Source organism: Euwallacea fornicatus, chromosome 7, assembly GCF_040115645.1.
Source record: "Euwallacea fornicatus isolate EFF26 chromosome 7, ASM4011564v1, whole genome shotgun sequence".
NCBI classification, from domain to species: domain Eukaryota; kingdom Metazoa; phylum Arthropoda; class Insecta; order Coleoptera; family Curculionidae; genus Euwallacea; species Euwallacea fornicatus.
In genome coordinates, this window is record NC_089547.1 from 1,017,707 (window position 1) to 1,043,233 (window position 25,527).

At 38.4% G+C, this 25,527-nt stretch overlaps 3 protein-coding genes across 5 annotated transcripts in view; 1 reads left to right on the forward strand and 2 right to left on the reverse strand.

Moving 5' to 3' along the window:
* Window positions 1-135: 135 nt before the first annotated feature.
* LOC136339941 (mitochondrial inner membrane protease ATP23 homolog) lies at window positions 136-1,611 on the reverse strand. The gene is made up of 2 exons (XM_066283582.1): window positions 1,128-1,611; window positions 136-1,027 (listed from the first exon to the last, which is right to left on the reverse strand). The coding sequence occupies exons 1-2, from the start codon at window positions 1,476-1,478 to the stop codon at window positions 599-601; spliced, it is 780 nt and encodes a 259-aa protein (XP_066139679.1). The 5' UTR covers window positions 1,479-1,611; the 3' UTR covers window positions 136-598.
* A 102-nt stretch (window positions 1,612-1,713) lies between these two features.
* LOC136339935 (uncharacterized) lies at window positions 1,714-5,888 on the forward strand. Of its 2 annotated transcripts, XM_066283567.1 has the most exons (5): window positions 1,714-3,365; window positions 3,429-3,797; window positions 3,902-4,468; window positions 4,527-4,686; window positions 5,058-5,888. In XM_066283567.1, the coding sequence occupies exons 1-4, from the start codon at window positions 2,150-2,152 to the stop codon at window positions 4,634-4,636; spliced, it is 2,262 nt and encodes a 753-aa protein (XP_066139664.1). In that variant the 5' UTR covers window positions 1,714-2,149; the 3' UTR covers window positions 4,637-4,686; window positions 5,058-5,888. The 2 variants fall into 2 exon arrangements, with proteins under 2 accessions (XP_066139664.1, XP_066139662.1); XM_066283565.1 differs by having other exon boundaries at window positions 1,714-3,797.
* A 250-nt stretch (window positions 5,889-6,138) lies between these two features.
* Window positions 6,139-25,527, reverse strand: part of LOC136339940 (protein-L-histidine N-pros-methyltransferase) — a 38,288-nt gene continuing 18,899 nt past the window's right edge. For both annotated transcript variants that reach the window (XM_066283580.1, XM_066283581.1), the window contains 3 exons: window positions 6,719-6,928; window positions 6,489-6,667; window positions 6,139-6,439 (listed from right to left, as the gene is read on the reverse strand). In XM_066283580.1, coding sequence (XP_066139677.1) covers window positions 6,228-6,439; window positions 6,489-6,667; window positions 6,719-6,928 — 601 coding nt within the window. In that variant the 3' untranslated portion in view covers window positions 6,139-6,227. The remainder of the gene's footprint in view (window positions 6,440-6,488; window positions 6,668-6,718; window positions 6,929-25,527) is intronic.

Genomic DNA, 25,527 nt, shown 5'->3' on the forward strand with positions numbered 1-25,527 from the left:
TACGTTCTTCTCTAACATATAGAGAAACAGTAAAAAGGAATAAAGATCACCATATAAAATCGGTGATTTTACGATCTCAATAAAAAACTATTCCATAACTATTAATTTTTATTTTGAGATAAAATAATACACTAATTAAACAATAAAAAGTTTTTATTATAAAACACAATACAAATATACGTCTTTCACAACTCTTACTGTATTTTGCAGTCAATTGTGGTATTGTTCAGCACAGGAAATAACGCTCATTTATTTTATTTGACTATTGAGGTTCTAAATCGAATGTATAGGGATATTGTTAACGCAATTTATCGTATCAAAATAACCAAAAACCGAAAAACAAAGATTTTCGTGAGTGTGATATTGACAAAAAATCTAAAGGAGACAAACGATCAAGAGCCAGCTCATCTGATAAAGAATTGTTAAAGACATAGAGGAAAATTTTCATGTAAGTAGTTATAGGAAAACATCGTCATTTTTGTCGTTACTTTTATTAACTGTTATCAAATAAATAACAAAACCCAACTACTTATTGATTTAACTATATTCAAGAACAAAACAACATTCATTCACTCCTACAATTGTTAGCTTACAAGCTTTATTGGCCATCATCATAACCAAAATAAATACCATCTTGAAAAACTTTCTGAATATCCAAACTATTTCTCCGAAGCCTTCGACCCAGAGGCTCCAAATCATTATAACACTTTGTAAATACTCTCTCAATGGCATTAATTGCCTCCAATTTTGTGATATTTCGCACAGCCAACATTGAACTCAGAGCTTTGCTTTTGACACAGTTCTGGTGTGTTTCCTTGAAGTTAAATATTGAGGTGTCTCCATTGGTCCAGGCCGACAAAAAGCTACAGTGAGCCAAATTGGCAGCACGGATCTCTGTACACGCCAAATGGTCAATGTTCTTAAAGTCTAAATTGTTCCGACAGTAGTCAAACATGTGTATCATTTCATGGGTGAGGACTGATTGGACTATGCCCTCGCGGAATGCGTTATTGTGGCATATTACTACCTGAAAGACAGTCAAAATCCAGATTATTCCTTATGCAGTAAATTTATAGTTCTTTTGAAAAACAGTATTTTAAGAAAGGTACTTAACAGAAAGAACAAACCTGATTTAGTATGGGATCGTAGCCTCCGCTGACACTGGGAGCGCAATCCTCGCAACTAATATGTCTTCGAATGTCAACAGGGCAGCCTGAGGCTTTCAGAGCGCCCATCATCAATCGAACAAGGGGGCTTGTTTTAATACATTGATAGACGCTTCTCTCGCACTCAATTTTTCTTAATCCTTCTCTTCCCGCTAAGCCGAGCATCACTTTGCCAATGGATTTTGATACCCTGCCTTGACGACGTTCGGGGTACAAATCATATCCCCACTCGTCATTGGACACCTTTGATTCTGGTTGTGGACCGGGGATGTCTTTAGATGGAGGCTCGTTTTGCACATCCACGAATGTCATGATTTGGTATAAATTTACATGGGAATTTAATTTTTTTAAAGAAGTAGTTAAGAATATCTAAATTATATATATGTGTGAAAACGGAAGGTTATGTAAGTGTATTTTGGGGTTATGTTATAAGTAAAGTTTAATATGATGTTCGCCACCTCGTTATAGACCTCAATATGTAATGCCGTGTAAGTTGAAATGTGACACGAATAAGACCAGTGCTATGTTTATGGGTGTTGAAAACGGAAAATCAACGTGTTTATACGTTCGAGGTGAACATTTTGATAGCTCAATTATGTATACCTCGCTGAAATGTGCCAGTCGCCAAATTCAAAACAAAAAAAATGTTTTTGAATCTGATTTTCGTTAAAACAAAGTTGATCCTGGTTCAGCTGCCAGGAGGTTGCCGATTATCCAATTTCAAATATCTCGACTTCCCAAAGAAAAGAGGTGCTTACTTCTTTGTCTTGTCACTCATTTCATTACTGTCAACTGACGTTTTGTGTTATGATTTGTATTATTTTTTTGTTGGAGAAACAATATTCCTAAGTGTTTTTTAATTAAATTTTTGAGTGAAACCTCCTTTTTCCACATCTTCTACAGAAACTTAATGCATGAGTACATATTGCCAAAGCACACAAACCAACAAATTGGGTATGTAAAGAGGTAAAGACTAGACTAAAATGTCACCAATTCCTACATATAAAAACAAGCCTTGCCTAGGTTCTGCACAGGTTTTAGACATAGTTTTTCTAAATAATCTGGCACAGCGGAAGCTGACCAAAAAGAAATTGGGAAGAAAGAAGTTAGAAGTGAAAGATCTGCCCAACAAAATCAAGTCTGTGCTAAGTAGAAAACAACTCCAATTGGAAACTAATGGTCGCATTAATAGAGCTGCTAAAGTGCCTCAGGTATATGCTAGTTCCCAAGGCATAAAGGTGTGTTTTACCAATATGTTTCCACATAGCAATATAAAAACCACATTTAAACCTCCAAAGTTGCTCTCTTTCTGGAACATATCGAGTAGAAAAGACATGTCTAAGAATGCTTGCAATTTAGAGAGAATCAGTGATACTACCAATCGTAAAAAAGTGGGAAAACACCTTAAAAAAAAGAAACTCTCTATGGTTCTTAGATCAAAGTTTTCAAGTACCAAATTGCCTCAAAATAATCTAGTCATCAAGAAAAGTGATTCAATAAGTCAAAACCGACGTCTGCAGCTCCAACCCCCATCTAATAAATCTAAACAAAAAGTTCTTGTACGAAAAAAAGCGCCAGTTCGTTTGAATAGAAGTGAAAATTCAGTCATTGAAGATGTGTCATCAATTATTAAAACTACAGATGAAATTAGCAACTCTATAATAATTGAATCTTTAAGTGAACTTGATGGCTGGAAAAAGACCTTACCTCAAGGTCAGAAAATAGTAAATGGGGTTATCACAAGAAACCAGTTACAAAACCTGAAAGATAAAGGTACTGATAAGTTAGTAGTGGAGAAGTTGCAAGTCAAGGCTATAACTAATCCTTCTGTAAGGGGAAATTGTTTTTATGCAGATAATAAAACCTCTAGTATTTGTAATAAACAAAGTAAATCAAAATCAATCTTATATAAAGATTTTGAAAGCTTTCATGAAAAGTATAATAAGACTAATATTAGGTCTAAGTACAATGTGACTCAAGATGAGTTTGAGAGGTTTTATAAGGATCAAATGGATGCAAAAATTGCTAAATCTCTTACAAAGAAGCCAAATTTTATGTCAGGGTCTATTTCAAGGCCGTTAAAGGAATTTGAAAAATTTGAGCTAAACTTCTACAAGTCATGTGAGCAGAAGCTATGCAAAATAAAATCAGGATCTTTTTTATTGAAAGGACAAAATAAGTTAAATTTTATAACTCATCGTAAGCACAAGAATTCCTCTCTCAGTAGCAGGATAGTGCTAAAAGAGTTGTTTGTCCTTTTAGATCAAAGGCTTGCCAATATTTTAAATAATCAGATGATTAATTCAAAAAGCAGAAATGATGTCTGCTCAAAACAACTGTGTGTCCGCCTAACTAGGTTGGGCCTCAGTAGCTTTAGTGGAAATGTTGAAGGAAACCTAAACCAGTCTACGACTGATAAATTGACAAAAAAATTTATTCCTAGAGCATGTAGAAAGTTTTCATCCAATTCTAGTGCAATTCTGCATTCCAGGAATATGCAGAGCATTGGCATCTTGTCGCGCAAGTCTTTCAGTGACTCAATGGTCACAAATTTTGTCAAAAATATGTCTGAATCAGTTTTAAACAGAATGGCTACAAGAAACTTAACCTGCAGAAAAGAAAAAAAGGCTGGTAAGTTTGTGTTCAAAATGAGTTTAACTTCTTGATTTAAAAAAAAAGAAATAAAAACAAAAAACTACTTTGACCACCATGTGCATTAGAAAGTTTTGTTTCAGAGAAAGAAAACTGCATAACGAGGAATTCTTCTAGTCAAATAAAAAATAACCTATCTTTTGATTTGTCAGAATTAAAGCTTTTTCAAACCTTGAACCATGGAAAATCCAGTATATTGCAAAATCATAAGTGCTCTACTAAAGTGCTCAATATGAGACCGATTAACTCTAGTAAAAGTCGATTGAAATGTATATGTCAGCCGAATGTATCGTTCGACCTAACGAATTCCACCACCAAAATAGAATTTATACCTCAGAAAGATCCTCAGTTGCCTCAAAAGCGCTATACAGCTAAAATCATGCCCGTATGTGCTGATGGCACTCGCCAAGCTTTAACCTATGGCCCGACATCTGGCTATACAATATCAAATAAATCTCACCAACGTACAAAGAAGAATAAACACTATGTTGCTAAGGATCTCAGCAAGTCTTTTAATAGGCATGCAGAATTGGAGTTGCCAAAAACCAGATCATTTAAAAAAGCAGATATAGCTAGTCATATGCTCTTCAAGAATGTTGAAATATCCTCATATTATAATCTTAGGACACAGGCAGATACTCACTTGACGGGTAAGGTTTGCAATTTTTCTGTAATAGCTATTTTAGTAATACTTTTTGTAATCCATAGAAATAGTCCGAGAAAGGCGATATCCACATAAAAGAATAAAAAGAAGAACCCCTGCAAAGACGACGTGCGTAAGATTTCTAAGGACAAAGCCCTTCCAGCACGGAAAGTAAGAGCAGGTTCTCAGTGCTGCAAAGAGAAATGTCATTCACTAATTTATCTAGTAAGTTTTAAATTTTTTCTTTAGTTGCTAACGGTAGACCATAAAAATCACATTCTTTTCTCTGCACCCATTTATATAAAAAATGTATTATTGAAGCATATCTAAGAGCTTTGGAATTGCCGACATGAATGTTAACAAATCAAAAACTGTTAGTGGTTTCTAGAAACGTAGTAGAATCTTGAGCTGCTAGTATTTTCCAGGCACTTGGGGTACATATTCAATAAATGTAGAAGTAGCATTCTTCAGAACTGTAATTTCTTAAATTAAAAACCAAGACTCACCAATACGTTAGGTTAGATTACTTTCTGTTTTAAATTAATTTTGAACCTTAATTAAGTGAGCGAGCAAATAAGTTGTATGTTTGTCCACAGGAAATCTACTGGAAGCAAATTTACCCTCTATATTAACACAATGTGGGTGCTTTTGGTTCTAGTGAAATCCACCACTGCCTTGAATTGAAGTACAAAAACGTTGATACCAAAGTGCACGTAAGCACATCGGTGCCTTTATTAAGTAGGTACCGACCAGGTTGTATTTTATGTGCGGTTCAGTATTTATCGACCCTTAGTTGTTTTTACTCTTAATGAGTACTTGGCTTTTATGGTATATTCGGATACTAGCACTAGTGTTTATCAATATTTTTTATTTATTCGACTATTTTTGATTTATTACGTTTTGCAACGTGCCAGACTTATACAGAAAACTGCCAACGGCGATATTGCCGCACTAGTGTAAATTCCTTATTAGTTTTAGCGAACAATTCTGTAACATCCCGAATATCTTTACAGCAGTGTATCGCTGTAACTCGGTACTAAATAGGTACAACATTTTGGCATTAATGTTGTAGGTATAATAGTGTTTTCATTTTTGTTTTGGTACATCCCTTGCGACTTAACTGGTAAGGCATGGATATAAATGGAGGTATTTTAAAAAATCTCAAATCGACGTTGAAATTATCAGAAGCATATTTTGAAAACATTTATTTTTTGTCTATTGTGAGTCAGATATTTGATCGTAAATAACAGTTGAGTCTATTTTTGGCAATATTTTGAATCCATGTACTGATAAACCTATAAGGGAATGTTAACATAAAAATGACAATCTCGTAGGTCTGAAGGGAGTTCGATTTTTGAAGCAATTTCTTTGTATTATGCTCGTTATTAGTATATTTACCTTTATATTAAATGTCTGAAAGTGGTAAACGGTGTTTATTTATTCCAATAAAAGGTTAATAATTGAAAGTTAGATACATATAAGAGCTCTATCGAGGTCAACAACTCCTTTCGTTCCTTCCTACAATACCTAAAATAGATTTCAAAACATTGTTAATAGCGTCGGTTTAAACTCGTATCGTTATTGTTCATGTTAGACTGTAATAGAACATACCTGAAAGTATGATGAAGCACCCAAGAACCGCAGGTGGTAATTTTAATGTGGCAATCATCAAATGCGTTAAACTTTGAAAAAATAAATGTATATATTTCAAATATAGGTACAAGTGTGGTCGCAATAAGAAAATACTGTCAAACTAGGAAAAAACTTTACGATCTTTTAACTTTTAATACAAAAATAGCGTCGTCGAGCCAATAGTAGGACTGCTGCAGGTCTCCCTCACAAAGATAAGGCACCCTGCTCCAGGAAATAACTTCAAAACCGAGTGGTGTTAGTACCTTCGTCACGAAGCTATCGACCTGCTCCTCAAAAGTATCACCATTTACAGGCAATATCTGCTTCGGTTTATGATCCTTAGACCCTAATTAAAGAACGAATTAAACTTTTAACTCTTAATTTCTGGATCGTACCTGACTCCACATAGGCTGAAAAAGGCAATACTACAGCTAAAAGTAGCACTCCGTCGGGCTTGAGTGCATCTTTAACTTGACCGAGCAGGTCCTGGGGGGTATCACAGCGATCGATGAGGTTGAGACAGGAGATCACGTTGAACGTTTTATTACGATGCCAAGACTCCACATCTAAAACTCTTTTCGAGCGTTTTCTTATACCGTAGGTCATCAGGAAAGAAAATACAAACTTATATCCCTGAGCTTGCAGCGAATTCCGCATGGAAGGTGACATTTCGGTGACACAGACCTCGCCAAATATAGGCGCCAAATGAGCGGTGACCTTTCCGTCCCCTGCTCCTAAATCTAGTAGACTCTCATAACGGACAGTTTCGGACACTTTCAATAGTTTAAGTAGTTGGGCTTGAGAGACGACAAACATAGAACCTCGCTGTAGCCACCTAAAAATAGTGAGAATCCACATGGTGCTTAAATCTAGATTTCAAAGCGGCCAAATACCCGTCCTTAAAGTTCGAGATTTTACTGCTACTTCTGCTAATTACCGATCGGCACTCTCCCGCTGTTTCAAATAAAATTGGCAGCAAAGATAATTTTTTACTGCCGCTTAAGCCTTTTAGTGATAATTAGGAAACGTTAATATGTTTGTCCAAGTTCAACAGTCCCAGGAGAGCTTGCGGACTACACCAATTGGCCTGCATGCGCACCTGACTTAGAGCTAGGCGATAAGATTGGGGCAGGCTGTGGCCAGCTCGTTCGCAATACGCCAGTTTTAAAAAATCACCCAATAAATTAAGAAGTTATTAGAACGGGCAGCCGCGGCCTTCCAGAACCGGACAATCTGGGATTATTAATTCGAAATTAGGTGATAAACTTCTTAAGTTAAGGGACAACAAGGCGACGGGTTGCACATGGGCGACAGCTCCATGGGAGATCCTACACTGTCTTAAGTATATGTCCCTTTAATTACAGGATAGAATTGTATTTTACAAATGACAGACTCCCAATGATTTCAGCCAGGTAGGGCAAAGCTAAAAAAGCTGTCTATGGCAAACTAGATTACTCACGCAAAAGATCGAGACAGCTAGATTTTTCATGAATTTTATGAGCTAATATCTCTGAAACGACTCAACAAACTTCAGAAACTAAAAGTATGCGAATGAATAATAAGAGTTTATGTACACAGTTAGGGGATGCCTTTTTTTTGTATAACGAGTGTTATTCTGGGGAAGGAGCGAAGCGAGATTTTGCCTTGAGAACAAGTTACACAATAGTATATTAAGACACGAGATTAATAAGACAGCGCATTGGCCCACGGATCAAAGTTTACAAAGTCAGGAGTGAAGCGACGAGTTGGAAATAGAGAAGTACTCTAAAAATCTTAAGAAATATGTATTTTATATGATTTTTCCTATTGCAAATGTAAACTTATGACCTAATTCGTCGTTTTGCTCCTCGTATCGCAAATTTAGACTAGTGCAACAATGAGGCTATGGAACTCATTCTTTAATAGGCTATTTTCTAACGTAGACGCACAATAAAGACGTAATAGCAAAATGAATTAAATTTCAACATATTCAGACTGCGGAATGTGCACACATGGGTGTCTGTATACCTGGAGTAACGATTGCTGTTACTGGGCCTTTTTCTTATTAAATAAGCTACAAAATGAAGGCATTAAAAAGGAAATTTTCAAAATTAGGAAGAAGATTTTTCTACACGAAAGTTTTAAGTTGGATTTTCATTTAAAAAATCTATTGAATCACTGAAAATTCGAATACAAGAACAATTCTGAAACCTATAAAAATAAAAGGTATTTATAGAAAAAATTGTAAAATCTCATCCCGGTGTTACCATTAAAGAAGCGGCTTTTAAAAATCATCAATTGCGGATCTTTATTCTGGAAGAAACGAGCTTTCAGAGTCTTTTTAGTTTATGAAATTTTGTTGAATCTTTTCACAGATACAAGCTATTAAATTTGACGAAAAATTTTGCTGTTCTGATGATTTCCGTGAGAAGTTTGTAAGTGTGGCTGATATAAAAATGTCTAGAACTCAAATCTGGAAAACGATAGGGCTGTATTTGCAGTTAAACTGACGGTCGGTTAGGAAGGAAAATAAAATAAATTGCGTCGTTGCCATTGTATTCGAAGCAAAAATGGCGTTTCTATATAAGTAGAAATAAGTGGAGAGAGGTAAGGCACTAACTACATACGTTCTCACGCATACAGTCACATATTATCGTCTGACCATCTGGTTTATTAAAATTATTGGTCTCTTAGTAGGCCCATTAGGAGTGCTACACGACTTTGAGTTCAAGGCAAGTAAATGGTTCGTTCGCCAAAATAGCAAGATATGAATAAAGACTAGGATTCTGGCCAAGGTCTAAGGCTAAGAAATCAAGGACATGTGACCTTCTGAAGATACAAAAATAAATTGGGTACTGATTAATCGATTCGAACCAAATCTGGTGAGACAGGAGGCTATTATGTAAAAAAATGAGACAATATTCTCTTATGTCTTTTCTTTAATTATTAAGGTCTAAAATGACGTATTCTATTGTAAATTTGAACTCTGATAAAATGGGTTACCTATCGGCTTGCAGAAGAAAATTCAAAAAGCGAAACTAATCGACAGATTACGTAGCTCCTTCACGATTTTACATTAATAACCAGGGATCTGCGAGATATAAAATCTTTATATCCGCTGGTCATTGGTTATACGTTGTCATGGTTAGACGTTGCCATGGTAACGCGTCCGCCTATTATGGCGCATAAAATCATGATTTCATTCGGTTTTGACTAACGCACTTCATGACCGCGCAGCCGTGGCTAAGCAACTTCAAGACAAACTCCGGTTTCATGTTTTTCTCATCATGTTCACCCAAATTCACATGCACAACATTACATGTTTTTAACATACTGATTTATACGCGGAGAACTTGGTAAATTTCGGCGGCGATTAGTCAAACTAAGATTTAGAGCTTGAATGGTTTGTTTTCATTTTACAGCACCGTCAAAATGGCAAAAAAAATTGGTACCAGTGTGACTCCGTATCTCAGAAACCAAAAGAGATTTTGCAAGTCGATTTATGCACGAACGCAGAGCGCATCGAACCGATTAATTTGAGTTGTTTTTCAAGTTTTCCCCTACGTGTTTTCGAGATATCTGGGCACAAAGTCTGAAAATTGGCGAGAAATAGGCACTCCCCTCGGTTGGAAACTTTCAAAAAATGTCGAAATTTTTGATGTGCTGGTTTTCGGTTTAATGGAATGCCATAGACCGTATATTCCCTGGATACCTCAATTGCGCTCCTACAGCGCTGGAAAAGCACTTATAGGCCCCTTCATTTTGAGGTACCTATAAAACTACCATAGATAGGTATAAATACATATAATATTGTTTAGGCTCTAATAGAGCGCATAGCAATTGACAATGGATAGTAGCCGTGGACAAAGTATAGTGTTCTGATCGAATATTTATATATTTATCATAGAAAATTCATAAAAGCGACAGCAATTTGATCTAATACATCAAAACATCATCGATAGATCGATAAAACCCAAAAACGATAGGTGTATTCACGATTTCGTGGCTTATTTTGACTTACTCTTACCATTTGATAATTCGCAAAAATAAACAAAAATGTTACTTTCCAACGGATGTGCGGGGCAAGAGGTAGGGGGCAATCGAGTTAATAAAGATGTATTCGGTCGTTTAGCCAAGTGACTTTTCTATGAAAAATATATGTTCGGTGGTATTATAAGCTGGATTATACTTTAAAAGCTCTTAAATGGACCTGAACCGACCGCACTTTTAAATGACATCAATCCTGTATCTTATGGGAATTTACTTTGTCTAATGCTACTACGGATTTAAATGAGAGAAGTTTTACCACGGTCGAATGGCCCTACTCGGTGGTGCTACACCAAGCCTTCCATATGTAGGAGCCCCATAACTGTAACTGTGGTATTATGTTGAGGAACGAATCTGGGTCACCTTACATACAGGGACCACAGTTCGCCGACTCAATTGCTAAGTCAAATTGAGAAATAGAAACCTGAACTAAGTCAATTTTGAGAATGATTCATATTCTATCGACAACAGAGTTAAATTCCGGCCCTTAAAACTGAAACTCCTTTGGCACATAAACACACACTCCGGCAGAGACACACAGGATAGTAAAATGTTTCTGGAAGCGAGCATGACCGTTTTCAAATAAGCACTTAGCAGAATAGAGTACGTTTGCAAGCCGTAAAACGACTCCCGGTAGGGTCGTCATCTCAAGTTTGATTACAATTTTAGAGCATCGTAAAAATTAAAAACGTGATCGTGGTAAACTGCCTTTAATTAACTAAATGCTACTCTCCATTAGATTGCGCATAACTTCCTGGAGGGAGGACCTGGGGCTGCAAACCTCCTTAATCACGAAATTGCCGGGCGCGAGCTTTAATGAGTGATTTATAGTGGCACCTTCGATCGGTACCATGTAAGTAGAGTCCCTGAGGTACCGGCTTGCGGTAAGGGCCTGAAGGATGGATCACTTGCATAGTACCAGGTTTAATATGAAATTACACCTATCGAAGGCGATGTATATGAGTTTTCCTGATGTTCAATGCTTCGGGTGCCTCCTACGCTATATCTCGCGAGTGGCGGCAAAGCCCAATTAAATTTTTCCAATGTTGCCCTTTGGGCTGTAATAAGGTCTGAACGATCAGTAATGCCTTGTGATATGCAGGGCGCAATAATGACAACAGTAATTCGTCATTTTTGCGCCGCTTTATAAAAAAATATAACATATTTCTATCGAATTCATCATGGACGTCGGTACTACAAAAGAGATTATTTGTAGTACTGTCTTCGACGGGCCAAGTCATTTGGGCTAGGAAATTACCCAAATTCTAAATTTCTTAGAATTTGTTCAAGGTTTAGACAGGACCTTAAGTGGTGGCGAATGACCTCCACATCGACGAAATCTAGTCCCTTACCTCCCAACCGAAACAGCATAAAGGCGCAATTTTTCCTATATTGCACTCTCTTTGGGCTGCATTAAAGAGGATAAGTAATACTCTTTTGCATAATAACAGCAACGATAATTCGTCATCTTTATACTGCTTTAAGGGCAAAAATGAAAAACATTTTTCTTTTATGTATATATAGGACCCTCCCAGCCCTTATAATGATTAAGCCGGGAACGCGAAGCCGGCAAGAAAGAGCGAACGGGCGAAAGAACAATATAGGGCCAAGAAAAAGATAAAAATAGTTTAATAATAATTGCGCCAGAGCAGCTCTGGAGCGAAAGATTGGGCCAGGGGTGGAGGCAAGATTTAGCGAAATAAAAACCCTTTACATTGGAAATTACAGTATACTGCTCGACTCTACGGAGTTTGTGTCATTATACAAGTTCGTATGCAATCTACGTTCTTTTCATCCACTCATTGAGACTTCCCACAACAACAATCTTTCACCTTCTGCAATAACGCCAAAACACATTTTATAATTAGTAATCTAAATAATGGAGCCGCCACTGGGCTCTGAAGAAATGAGAAGAGCTGCCCTAGCTGCCGCCTCCAATCATTTTCAATATGAAATTTTTATGTATTGATCGAAGGAGCAGGTTTTTTAGACGACGGCGGCGTCGATGAACGGGAGAGTGTCCCTAAAAAAGGGCTAATAAGAGCCCCCACGAAGGGCGACTCAAGACCTAAAATACACGGTGGCTTAGCTGGCCTCCACGACGTCCAGATTTATGTCCGTTCGTTTTGCGGAATCGGGCGATCGGATTAATTAAAAAGGTTAAGCTTCTTTGTCCCGCGTTGGTTTCGCCGCCTTTGTATAGATCCGTGCGATTGTTTTTTGCACGTCTATACGTCGCCGATATTTATTGGGGGAGTATCGGAAGCTTTTGCTCTTATTCATTAAAAGCGGCCATCGAAAGAACGCAGAACTCGGCCATTTAGAGACCAAAGCCCTACGCAACAATTTATTAATGAACTAAGCTCATAAAAGCTTGATACAAATTTGAATAAAATTTTTCAAGTACAGTGTTGTGCATAAAAAAATTCCCCATTGACGTGAGTTTTTCAATGGATTACGATATATCAGGGGTCTCAGAGAGGTTTATTGCTTCCATTAACCTTTTTCTTTTTCTAACGATTGGAATGATATTTTCATACCATTTATTTGATGTATTTTTAATTCAATTAAAAGAACTATCGAACGATTTTTAGCATTTCCGGTTTAAATGGAATTCTCGTACATATAGGAATTTTATTCTTATTCGACGGAGCTTTCCTCGAAGATTTCAGAAATATAAGACCATTTAATTACATATTTCTAACCATTTTCTCATATAGAGAATACCTGGTTGATGGGATAAGCAGTTAGACAAAAACTTTGTGTATGTTCAGGAGTTCGATGTAATTTTTTTCTTTGTGAAATAAAAAGCTATAGGAAAACGATTAAAATGATTCGAGGAGCTTCACGGAAAGGAGGCACACAGGCAAGCTAAAGCTTTTAATAATGGGAATGGAGCTGGAATAAAACAAAACAAGCCTGGCTAAAATGACACTATAAATACATTAAACTCTACGCCACTGGCAATATTGTAAAATATTCTTTTGTGCTTTCTGCGTGTAAGCGAACAGCTGTATTTCTTCCAGGAAAGGCACTGTGAGCCTAGAGGTCCATATTTAAAGCCCCCAAGCTTCGAAAAGAGACTAATTCGCGGTTTGGCCCTCTCCCATCTTCCAGACTTAAATTCACCGTACTTTACTTTACGCTGTTATGGCAAAATGGCGCTTGAAGAAATCGCCTCAGAGCACGATGGAACACAAAAAAATCACGAATAGATAATAACTTTCCTCTCTCGTCTTGCCGTGAGCATTAAAAGTAAAGAAAACGATGGTCGGCAATTATGGGCGAACGTATAGGATCGATCTCTATGGAAATAAGGATCGAAATTTCAGTTTGAAGTTATAATAGTTATTACAGATCATTACTGGTTCTCACGAAGTTGCAGAGCTATTAGCGGTCGTCCGTAAATTTGCATCTCAGAGAGCGCCTCATTTTTCCCTTAAATTAAGGCCGATTAATTTCGCCTTGTTGTGGTAAGGTTGTCCAGGACCCCATTGTGCAGCCCCTCCGGGGTTCCTGACGACATAATTCACACCTTCGCCGACGACACAAATCTGCTGATTTACTGTCGCGAAAGCGACGGGCGGTTAATCAAGCCTTGAGCTCTCGTTTGGACACCCCATAACCGAGCATCCCAACAACAAAATAATAAAATTGTAAAAATCCCCATAATCGCATTCTTTTCCGTGGTAAACTCCAGAGCCAAAGGCCATAAAAATAGTTCAACGCGTGAAGGCATCTTTATGATCTGACCATGAGGCCTTCGACTCGTTCTCCGGCCGAAGTCATCTGTTCCGTAGACCCTTTTGGCAAAAAATGGCGCCATCTAGCCCTGATAAGTTCTTGCAACGCATGACATTACATCTTCCCAGCTAAGCCGCGAGGAACCAGCGTCATCTAGTAGTTGATAACCGATTATCAATTATGTGGCAGGCGCCAGAGGGCGACAGATATTAAAAAATTCGACGTTTCTGGCTGATGGGGCCTCATCGTAGGTCACAAGCAACAATACATGTCCAATTCCGTTTTCCTATCATCGTCATCGGCATCGGCACAGTGCGATGTGATTATGGCTATCCGATTATTACCCTAATCGACTGATGAAAACTAATCAGGTCTGAACAAATTACAAATTACCGTGATGCGGGACTTGTCCCGGAATGCCGTTTTCCTCTTTTTTGCTTCTTTGTTGCAATTGTGCAATTAGCGTCCTCTTCCATTGTTTTTGCAACTTCAATATATTTTGGCAAGTGAGATCTTTTTGCATCGAAATTTCATTTGAACTGATTTAACATGATATATCAATGAATGTAGAGATACTGCATCGTAAAATGATTCTTGCGAAGTTTTAGCTTTGAGTTGGCTGCTTTTACGAATGTTACTGTGTTCGTTGGATTCGAGTTCTTCCACTCAGCAGTGTCTGAATGCCTTTGATAGGAGATAATTTACCTAGTGGAATTCTGTGAATAAGTTGCCTTGATTTATCTTCTAGTGTAAAATAAAGGGTCTGCTAACATTCTAAATACTAAGTACTTTCACGGATACTGTCCTGCTGATAACCGTCCATGGCTACGTTGGAAGACGTACTAGAGCCCACAAACCTGCGGTCGGTCAGCCGTTGTTGAATCAAAATTAACGAGTACCCAATTTGACACTCATACGAAGACTCAAGTCGAACTGTGCCTTAGATAAAATGCAACACCGATGTTGTGACCATTTTGTCCTGTTGCGTTGGTTGTCAATTTAAGCCTCGCTTACACTTAACCAGAGGACCGACGGAGCACATGGAGGCTAATAACTGACAAGAAAACCAAGAATATTTTGTCAAAGGCCTACTAAATACTCTGGTGGCCGTGATGCATATGAGAAATTTATTAGGCTTATTCCGAAGGGTGACGTATTTGGAGTATTTCGTGTGTGTGTGTTACTGACGGGGCGTATTCTAAGGAGCCAACGCTATCCAGCGTGAATGATGAGCTATCATGCACGTCCGATGGCACTTGATGCACTGTCGGAACTAATAGGCCTTATCGTGTCTTAAAAAACAGATGTAAAATTGCCATACACTCGCAAAGTGTATCCGTTGACTTAAGTGGAAAAAATTGCATTTCTCCCAGTTTCGTCGAGTAAACTATTAATAAAGGAGTTTCAATCGACGTGCCTGCCTTATCGAACCTCTTCGAACACAACCAAGTGTAGAGAACGACACCGAACGGCGCAGCATTTAAGCCCGTTCATTAGTTTTCCCGTATAAAGCATCAACGGATGGGCAATTGCCACCTGCGCTTCTTTGCCGCGAAACCGCAAAAATCGTGAAATACTGCGCAACGACGTTAAGGACCATCCACACTAGAAAAAGACGGCTGTTATATAGGCAAGTTAGAGCGTGGCTCTAGCCTTAAGAGTCGTACCTGCCCAATCTAAGCGTGGATCTACATATTACAGAGTGTGCGCCCCAATTAGCGTCCGCGCTCCGTGATTTATTCGGTGGTACCGGGAGACATTGCGGCGGCCAGATGCCCTTTTGCGGACAACACTGTGGTCGGGGGGCAGCGTCGACCTCTTAATGACCGTTTCTACCACCGCGACCAGTTTATGAGATATTAAGCTGCGTTTTTGCGTCATTCCAAGAGCAATATTGTTCGTGGGACGAAAAAAAGAGGGGTTTTTACCACGTAAAACTGCTTGAGCATGTCTGATGACTTAATCGTATCGTCTTCATTACGACCGATCAGGGGGGAAAAAGCGTCCTCGTGGGCAATCAGGGGGAAACGTGTGGTTTTCTCTGTGAATAATATTTAATTGATTGTACGTATACAAAGGGGAAGCCTTTCTCCCGTGATCGAAGATCGAATAACCGTTCGATCTCCGAATGTGGTGTCAGATATGAATATTTCCAGTCTCGACAACGTATTAAGTGGTTTTTAATCTCGGCGCGTGGGCAGGCAGTTTTATTATTATATGCAAATGCTATGGGTTTTTTACATTTGAATAAATCGATTACGGAAATCAAATTATAATGTAAATCCATTAAGAAAATTAAATCGGAATCGGCCAACCCCATTTTTCAATGCGGATAACGCCGCGTTTCATTATCACAGACGGAAGTTTGAGGCCCAGTTGAACCTTATGGTTCAAGATTGGGTGGAACTTTTTGGGATTAGATTGACATACAGTTTGATATCCACGTATTTCTTATAGATGTCAAGGCATACATCACGGGATATGTGTATCAAATTAATACGACTCGCGCTTAGGTGACTTAAGTTATTCAATTTTTAAATGTCAAAATTTCGCAGTGTTGATAAACATTCCTTAGTCTAGCTGCCATCGCTATTTTTGATCTAATGATTTTTTTAACGTTTCCAAATATGTACACAGGGTGGCCAAATTGTCATCGCTCTAATTGCGAACTCCCAATTCCTAAATAGATTGTAGAGAAAAACTCATGAATGTACGTATATATTTCGCATCGTGCCATTTTTCAAAGTTAAATGAGGTACCGACTGTTTCTGGATTCTTGCCAACTTTGAAAAATGCTTCTAAATCTGTTATTTAGTAGAATATGAAAATTTTATGGATTTTACATGATACAAAGTTCCATAAAAATTCAAAACTTTCAATAGCGGTGTGGACATGAGCTCCCATAATTTTTGAGTAACAAAACTTCACGGAATGACAAAATTTCTTGATTTGAGAAAAACCTACATACACAAACTGCATTTGGAAAGTTGAGAATTTATATATAGAATAAATACAAGGCTACGCCACTGGGACTAGGTCAAACGCTACTGTTGGCAAATATCTGTTAGGTACTAACGTATAAATATTCAATATTTCAGTTCGGGGAAATTACGATTAAACTCTTATTACTAACATTAAAACTTCCAAATTTCGGATAAAAATTGCCATTCCCGTTCGAGAAAGCGTTTGTTACGTCCACTTTAGCTTTTAATATGGAATAGCCACCTCTCAGAAGATGATTCAGCGAGGAAAACAGGAAAATGCCTGGAACTCGGCGCACGTTTCCCCAATCAAACCCGAAAATCCAGGTCGACAACGCCTCTCGGTTTCCTAATTAAGAGCGTTCATTAGCGCGCGTCCATCCCCGCCCCGACGCTCCTTTGTTTCACTAGCCGGACCAATGGCGCGGCCGCTTTCCCGGATTTTCTCAAGAAAATTAATTGTGCGGCAAACGGAGCGGAAAATTACGGGGCCGGCCGATGATTTATCGAAAACGTGAGCTTTTTCGTTTTGTTTGGATTAGATTGTGTTTTTTCCTTTCCCCTCGTCTCCGCATACTCTGAGAATACATCTGGAAAGTATTTTGAGCTAGAAAATCGGCGACAATTAGAGCCGCCCTGAAAGGGTTTCGAGTCGACGGCGCAGGCGTCTCTTCCCCCCTTTTAATTAGCGAGGGCGGACCTAATTAATCAGGGAGAGAGTAATTTCCAAGCTGCGTGCGCCCTTTTTCCGGGCATGCTCTTAATTAACGACACGTTCATTAGCGCTCCAACGATCGACGCCTTCGACCTTCTTTTGTTTCGCGCTAGAAGACCAATCAGAGGACGTTCTCCTGTCATTGGTGGCGCTAATTGTAATTTTTTTTGGCGATTTCGTCAGCGCCGACAAAAAAGAGCATGAAGCTCAATAAATTCCAATTTGCCCCGAAAATTATTCCCATCATTTTTCCGGCCCTGGAGTATGATTTATAAGTCGCGGAGTCGGTCGATTTACGAAATAAATTGGAATATGAAGGGTAATTTGAAATGTACGATTGTGTCCATGTCAGAAACGATCGTGGCGTTTCTGACATGGGCGACGTCTCCGACGGACGTGACACCTTGCGGTCGACGATTCATTTTTGCCCGGGTTTGAAACAACCGCTGACGCTCACGAAAACGTCTCTGTGCTAATTTTGGGTCCTGTCCTTAAAAACTTGATCAAAAAAATCTAAATAGACCCTTTTAGTGGTCTCGAACTTCATCATAGTTCTCCCATTTTGATACACAGGATTATTCCGATTCTCCGTTCACACCTTTGCGATCTTGAATACCGCAAGAGATGCGAAGTTCGTTAAATTGCAGTTTTTAATATTTAGAAAATTTCGATGAGTTCCCGAATATTCGAGACACATCGATATTTGATTGATATTAGAGAACTAATTAATTAAAAATATCCATCCGTTCTATATTCGCCCTTACGAACTATCGGTCCACTGTCGTTCGGTCTGCAGGCTGTGGATAATCTAATTGTGAAACTAAACGGTACTTACTAATTGTATTGTCATTTTTTATATTTGCTTTGTTAGAGATTCGCTAAAACCTTTCACCACTGAGCATATCTTTATCATAGAAAGTTCAGTCAGCAGCGGCACTTGGGTCTAGTCAAATTTGCGCTTGGAAAGCGTTGAGATATACTCCAAAAAAGCCACATGCATTCAAAATTTCGTGGCTTATTTCCGACTTTCTTGGTTTCTCTATTTCTAGCTCGTGCAGCAAGCAAAAGGTATAAGCAGTCTAGTTCTTAGGTCGTGTTCGGCGATTCCAAAGCTAAGAAGTCATACCAGAGGAGGTATCACTTCCCCCATTTACAAATAACTATTTCATTATTAGGAAAAGGGCCGATGCAATTTCAAGATAAAGAAGTTTTCTATTCAGCGAAGTAGCGTACATTCGCAACTTTCTCGATTGAGGACTCATGAAATTTCCAATATGGGGCAGTGTGCCAACATGTATAATCATAGATTTTGGATAAACCAGAACCCTTTCCATGGTAGAAGCGTGAATTTTAGTGCAGGCTCGATGCATTGTTCGAAAACCTAATTTACGCATCGGAATCTTTGTTGATCTAGACTATATGAAATTCTCAATCTGTTGCAGTTGTTCAATCTATTTTTTCGAGATTCTCTGTAAAATTGATGAATTTCCTGCTGTAGAAGATTCGAGTTCAAGTTAGAACACCAAAACAAATAAATCGCATGTAAAGTTCCGATTAGCTCATCACATCAGGTGACTCAATGTCGTGAACTTATTCGAATCTCAGCCAAAAATAATCGATCAGCTATTTTCGAGAAGTCTTTTCGATTTTCCACGTATCTTATCCAAACCGTTTGAAAACTTTATATATGTGTGAGATATGTCAGACATCAGTCGTGCAGCATCGACACGATTCTCTTGTGTAATTTTAAATAAGAATTTAAGGTTTTGGTGAGTTCACGTTAATTATCATTGCCACACTGTAAGGTCTCTGGCAGCTCATAGGCTGCATTAAATTGTGCCCACCTTCAAAGGGAAGCCTGTAAGTTTTGATCTCTGATGTTTCTAGCGCTCTTTCCACGAGGTCACGACATTGAGGCAATTTGCATGCTTAACAAATCATTCAGGTAAACGAATTAAATGCATATCGTCGAGGTGAATAATTTAGTAAAATACGAGCTGGTCCTAATTAATGGTCGGACTAAACTACCGACCAAAACCATAAGACCCCATTCAGGAAAAAATAATTAGTGGCTGCCACAAAGGATGCTTTTAAATGTCAAATTAAAACTACCGGTTAGAGCAAACCATCGGTTAATTATTTATTAGCTCCTACCGTATAATTATAGAGCATGTGAACCCTTTCTGCGTCTGTTTGTACGAATTAATTTGTTTTGTTCTTCGGGGGCCACGCCCCGTTCCTCCCGTATACGAGGGTTACTTTCGCTTTGGGTACTTCCACTCCCAGACCATTAAAAAGTAAATATGGAAAGAAAAGACTGAGGCTCTTTTACATATTACATTGTCCCTCTCACTCTCCGTTTCCCGGCTTTAATTATGTCGAATAAAGTTTATTTAACATAACAAAAAGGTATAATCGTAAAATTCAAACAAGGTGTGTGTGGCCCACACCTGAAGTGATGTTCTTGACTCTTTTTAATGCCTCATTCTGTTGTTGTTGAGATATGACGATTTGAGACAGAGGCGGCGGAGCCTCAGCTACACCAGCAAGCCCCCTCGCCAAAGAGACGGTCTTCCAGTTGGATAACCCTTTGAAGTGACGTTTGATAACTAAAAGCGATAATTAAAAGAAATCTCTAAGGGCTGGCTCGGGGACCGAGACAAAAGAGGTTGAAGTGGAAATGGGCACGCCACTGGCAGTTGATGATTGTGATTGGATTAATTCCTAGCCCGCAGTTAAGAGCGAGATGAAGAAGAGCACCAGCGGGGTGTAGACAGAAGGTGGTACCCAATACGTTCGCTTGTCTACTTTAGAGTCGGATATGTTCGAGCTTCAAATTAATAAGCACCGGTGCATGTGCGGCGATTTTCGAGGCGATTGCACAGCCGAAGAAAAAACTGATTAAATCAATAAGTATCGCAACATTAATTATTTGTAATAATAACTGAAAAGTCCGATTATTTATTACAATGCGGTGCCCCAGTTGGGTAAGATCGTACTATTCAATTTCTTGACAATGCGTGGAATTATTTAATTATTTTAAGTATTTTTGTTTTGCATCGGTTTTCGTTACGTTGCCACACTTTCCTTGGAGAAAAACCGCAGCAGCGCCGTGGACGCAGCTTCAAAGTGGTTGGTTAAAAAAGACGAGTAAAAGTCCATCAGAAGCTATTAAAAAGGAATTTCACGGGGCCGTTTTGTTTGTGCCTCCCCTGATAATTAAAGGCCTATTTAGGTGCATGATATGAGTTTTTAATAAAACAGGTAGCCGATGCTCTATACACGCTTTTTTTCGTTGTGTTTCATCGGGCAGACATTGGATCTGGAGAAGTTGTGAGAACGAGGGTTTTGCGTGGTAATTAAATGATTTATAGGACGAGTCATTAATGAACGTTCTGGGATGTTAACTATAGAACATGCAGACGGCTGGACAAAGGCTGTATAAGAAGCATATTAGGACTTCGAAGGTAGACCTTTCCCTACTGCTTCAGATCTCAAAAATTCGAATATACAAAACTGACACGTTGCCGAGCTTGAGTCGTCACCCACAGCTTGGATATTTGTTCTGCACCCACAAAGGATATACAGTGGTGGCCAAAAGTAGATAGACGAACAGAATGTTTCAATTAAATCGTGCATATGTTAATTGATCGCTTTCCCGTGCATGTACATATGTCATTTGTCGCAAAACACGTTGTAAGAAATAATAAACAAATGGTGGTAAAGTTACGTTATCGTCAATAAAAAAATAAATCTTTGGAATTCACCTGGTCAAAAGTAGATAGACGTGGTAAAAACAGTTGAATTTACTTTAAATTCTTAAAATATCAGAAAACTAGTAGTAAAATTTGCATTTGGTTTGTAGTCTACAACATGCCTCGTGGTGTGAAAGTGTCCACTGTTTTAAAAGAACGAATTGTTAAAGCTTTTAATGAGGGTGAACGGCAAGTGCAAATCTCCCGCAGGTTCGACGTTAAAAAAGGCACTATTTGGGCTATAAACAAAAACACACCAAAGAATTGGATCAATTAACCCGAAACTAAAAACTGGACGACCAAGGAAGCTAAGTAAAAGAGATGTGCGGAAAATAAAGACTATTTGTTCGAAAGATCCATTCGTGTCTTCTGAGAAAACTCGAGCTGAGCTGGAAGTTTTCGGAGTTTCTGTGTCTTCAACAACTGTAAGACGCAGACTAGTCGAAGAGAAATTATTTGCACGCAGGCCAGCAAAAAAACCACTTCTCAGTAAGAAAAATCGGAAGGCCCGAATGGAATTTGCCAAACAACATATTCACTGGCTGAAACAGGATTGGAAACGAGTTTGCTGGAGCGATGAATCTAAGTTCAATTTGTTTAATTCCGATGGCATTCAACACGTTAGACGTCCCACTGGTCAGCGATTAAACCCTAAATACACCAGACCCACGGTTAAGCATGGAGGAGGATCGGTAATGATATGGGGACGTTTCAGCGGTTTCGGTATTGGCCCACTACATAGAATAAATGGAATCGTGGACAGATTTCCGTACCGGGATGTACTTCAGAATATTATGTTACCTTATGTTGAAGACAATTTACCCTTAAGATTCCATTTTCAGCACGACAACGACCCCAAACATTCCTCAAAGTTAGTTAAACGGTTTCTCGAAGAAGAAAAAGTACCGATTTTGAAGTGGCCTTCCCAGTCACCCGATCTGAATCCCATAGAAAACCTGTGGCAAATTGTTGACCCAGGATTGAGAGATAAAAATTATCCAAATTGCGATGAACCGTTTATTAAAATACAAGGAAAATGGCAAAATATTGATCCAGCATTATTAAATAACTTGATTGAATCAATGCCGCGTCGATGTCAGGCAGTCATTGACAATAGTGGGTATTTTACCAAAAATTAGTGCCTCGGGAAAGGTTCCAATTGATTTTTCAAATAATTCGGAGGAAATTGTTATGTTTTTATTTTCATTTTTAAATTGTCTATCCACTTTTGACCAGGTGAATTCCAAAGATTTATTTTTTTATTGACGATAACGTAATTTTACCACCATTTGTTTATTATTTCTTACAACGTGTTTTGCGACAAATGACATATGTACATGCACGGGAAAGCGATCAATTAACATATGCACGATTTAATTGAAATATTCTGTTCGTCTATCTACTTTTGGCCACTACCGTATATCGGAATGAAGAAAATATTTTCAATTTATTAACTCATCCGGTTATCCGATTTGGAGTCCCAACCTATTGGCAGTTGAGTCAAGGGCTCGAAACCCCCATGATTAAAACGCAAAAATAAAGGGAGTGTGACTTTTTCCATAAAAACCTGCTTTGGTCCCTGACTTTTGAGGAGAGGAGATGTCTTAAAGGTTCTCGACAGGTTTCGACTTAAAGCTTCGAAAATTTGAGAGTTAACCCTTTCATTATTTTCAGCTATTGCATACTTCGAAAAAATAATGAAATTTTCCTTAAAGTTTTCGGTTTAATAATTTATCGACAACAATCGTTGCCAACGACCGAGTAGCGCTTCATTAAATTAGTTTACTGTGGAAGTCTTGAGTCAAAGTGGCACAATATGATGAACGTATTCGATGGAATAAAGATCCAAAACCCCTAACATACCAAGTGGATCGTTTAGTGTTCCATTCAGAGATTAGTGGAAAAGTGTTTTTTTCCCTTAGATATGAATGTCATTTTGAGCTCAGGTTTTATTAGTATGAGGTTTGGCCCATAGGCCGAGTTGAAATGGATCGGAATGACGAGACGGCTTCATCAGCGTTACCTGGACTCACTTCAAACAAATTCCAATGTTTCTAAGATTGATTTTTTCCAGCTCAAGTCAAAAGATGTAGAGACTAAAATATCAGCTATAGTCAGGACCCGTGCTACGATAGATATTTTAGAGTGATCCGATTGTCGTTATATGTTTTGGCCTCTGACCTATGACGAGTTGACTGATGCCTTCGAAAATGTTGAACATTTTTCTATACATCGCCAAATGGCATATAAACCTACGTAATCTCTAATCATTGAGAAATATATAAAGTATATGGTTTACACCTAATCCGAAGGGGGAACGAAAATGATTTCAAGTGACTCGGAGCTTCAAGTCAATCTCAGACATTTCAGTTAATAATACGGAAATTTTTTAGTTAAATTCCATTTCATTTCACTGAAAAAGGTTTTTGAAGATGACTTGGACGAACAATACCAAAACTTATTAAATCCCAGTCCAGCCCTGAGCCTTAGCAAAACCAACGTCCACTAATGACTATCACATTCTTTCTTAATTACAAAAGCGAAGCCCCATCCTTTACACCGTGTATAATTAATACGGGGATTAAAAAAGGACTAATTAAGAATTTGTAAGGATTTCGGCCGCTTTTGTGGTACTGACCACTCGGACATATTTATTGCCCCAGAAATAACGTTGTGTGGGTTTATTTTCATTCCGATTGTCCGTTGTTAATAATTATTATTTGGGAGATGTTTTTTTAATTAGAAATAAAAATGCTGTATCAGTTAAAAGGACGAAATAATCCGTCGTTAATTTTTATTCGGGCAAGCAAGACTGATTACCGGAATTATTTTTAATTAACGACCCCACAGGACCGGTGGACTTATCTTGATTTTTACAAATGACACTACATAATTGCATGCAAATTAAGGCTCGAGTGCGTTCCAGTATGCCCTATAAAGTCTGTCGATTTATTCCCGAGTGATAAACCACTACTCGCTCACATTCGGCCTCAATTGGGAAAATTATTATTATTTTTTAACAGTTTAAGGTGGCGTTCTGAAAAATGTAGCAAAAGGAAAAAATCACAGACGCAGCTCCAACGCGCTACACACACTTACAAATGGGTCATAAATAATTAATAAAACAAAATCTAAATAAATAAATCTTTTAAAAAAAGTACGGCGTTATAATGTCTCATTAAAAGGCACAAAGTGAAATAATTGTCTGTATAGGTCCGATTTGCATTTTAAATTTAGATCTCAGACAGATATTTAAATAAAGACGATTTATTTGCCGGAATCTAGATCAATACCGCGTTCGTGTCATTGGGACTGAGTGGATTTATGGAAATTTTAAGGCTTTATGAGATAAATCACGGCCTTATTTTCGTGTAGTTAGACACTCGTTTCGCGTAAGCTAAGGGACTTCGATCAGACAAACAGGTTAAACTAAACTGGATTATAGGGGAACTTAGCCCATGATTTTCTCGACTTTTAGATGAAAGTTGCTGCCGGCCATAAATCGCGGTTTCCGAGTTATAAGGCTTGACTTAAGGCTTCGACATTATTTATATATCCCCCCCGATCTACATCCATGTGATCAGCCCGAGCATTGGATAATCATATGGACGTGGAAACTCAAAGTGGCTTTTTGATGTAACAAATTTCAACCTACGTACGCTTCACGAACTGATCTTCTGTGTAATCCCGTCTACTAAAGGCTTCAAAATTGGTTTGTTTCGAGAATAAGCTCGAACATCCAGAGTAGTTTCGAACAGAGTCGGAAGTGGTACACGAGTCCGATGTTCGAAAACGTCCGTTCTCCGTGAGTTCGCTCCTCGGCCGTTCCAGTTTCACGTTAAAAAATCAACGGAACTCTCTGGATTATCTGGTTTAGCCTCTGCTACAACTCTGGCTGGTTTAAGTGCGTTGTATTTGCTAAGAAATCCACCGACTCGGGGCATCAACGACATTCCATGTTTTTGTATCATTTGTTTCAGTTTAAAAAGAAATAAGAGCAATGCCCCCGAGGGACTGATTACGCAAAACGTTACACCAACGGTTCCCGATCTAATTCGACGAATAATTGATAATTACATGAGTTTTTACCAGCAACACCATATTATTATAGTTTAGCACGATTGCTCTAATATCACGGAAAAAACTGCTCATCAGTTAATGACCGAGCATAACCGAGCGTCTTGGTCTCTACGGTAGCAATGGTCAATGGACG

Coding starts and splice junctions, on each gene's coding strand:
- LOC136339941 (XM_066283582.1), bottom strand. CDS start 1,478: ATGACATTCGTGGATGTGCAAAACGAGCCTCCATCTAAAGACATCCCC. Junction 1,028..1,127: donor ACGATCCCATACTAAATCAG/GTTTGTTCTTTC, acceptor ACTGTCTTTCAG/GTAGTAATATGCCACAATAA.
- LOC136339935 (XM_066283565.1), top strand. CDS start 2,150: ATGTCACCAATTCCTACATATAAAAACAAGCCTTGCCTAGGTTCTGCA. Junction 3,798..3,901: donor CAGAAAAGAAAAAAAGGCTG/GTAAGTTTGTGT, acceptor GTTTTGTTTCAG/AGAAAGAAAACTGCATAACG. Junction 4,469..4,526: donor GGCAGATACTCACTTGACGG/GTAAGGTTTGCA, acceptor TGTAATCCATAG/AAATAGTCCGAGAAAGGCGA.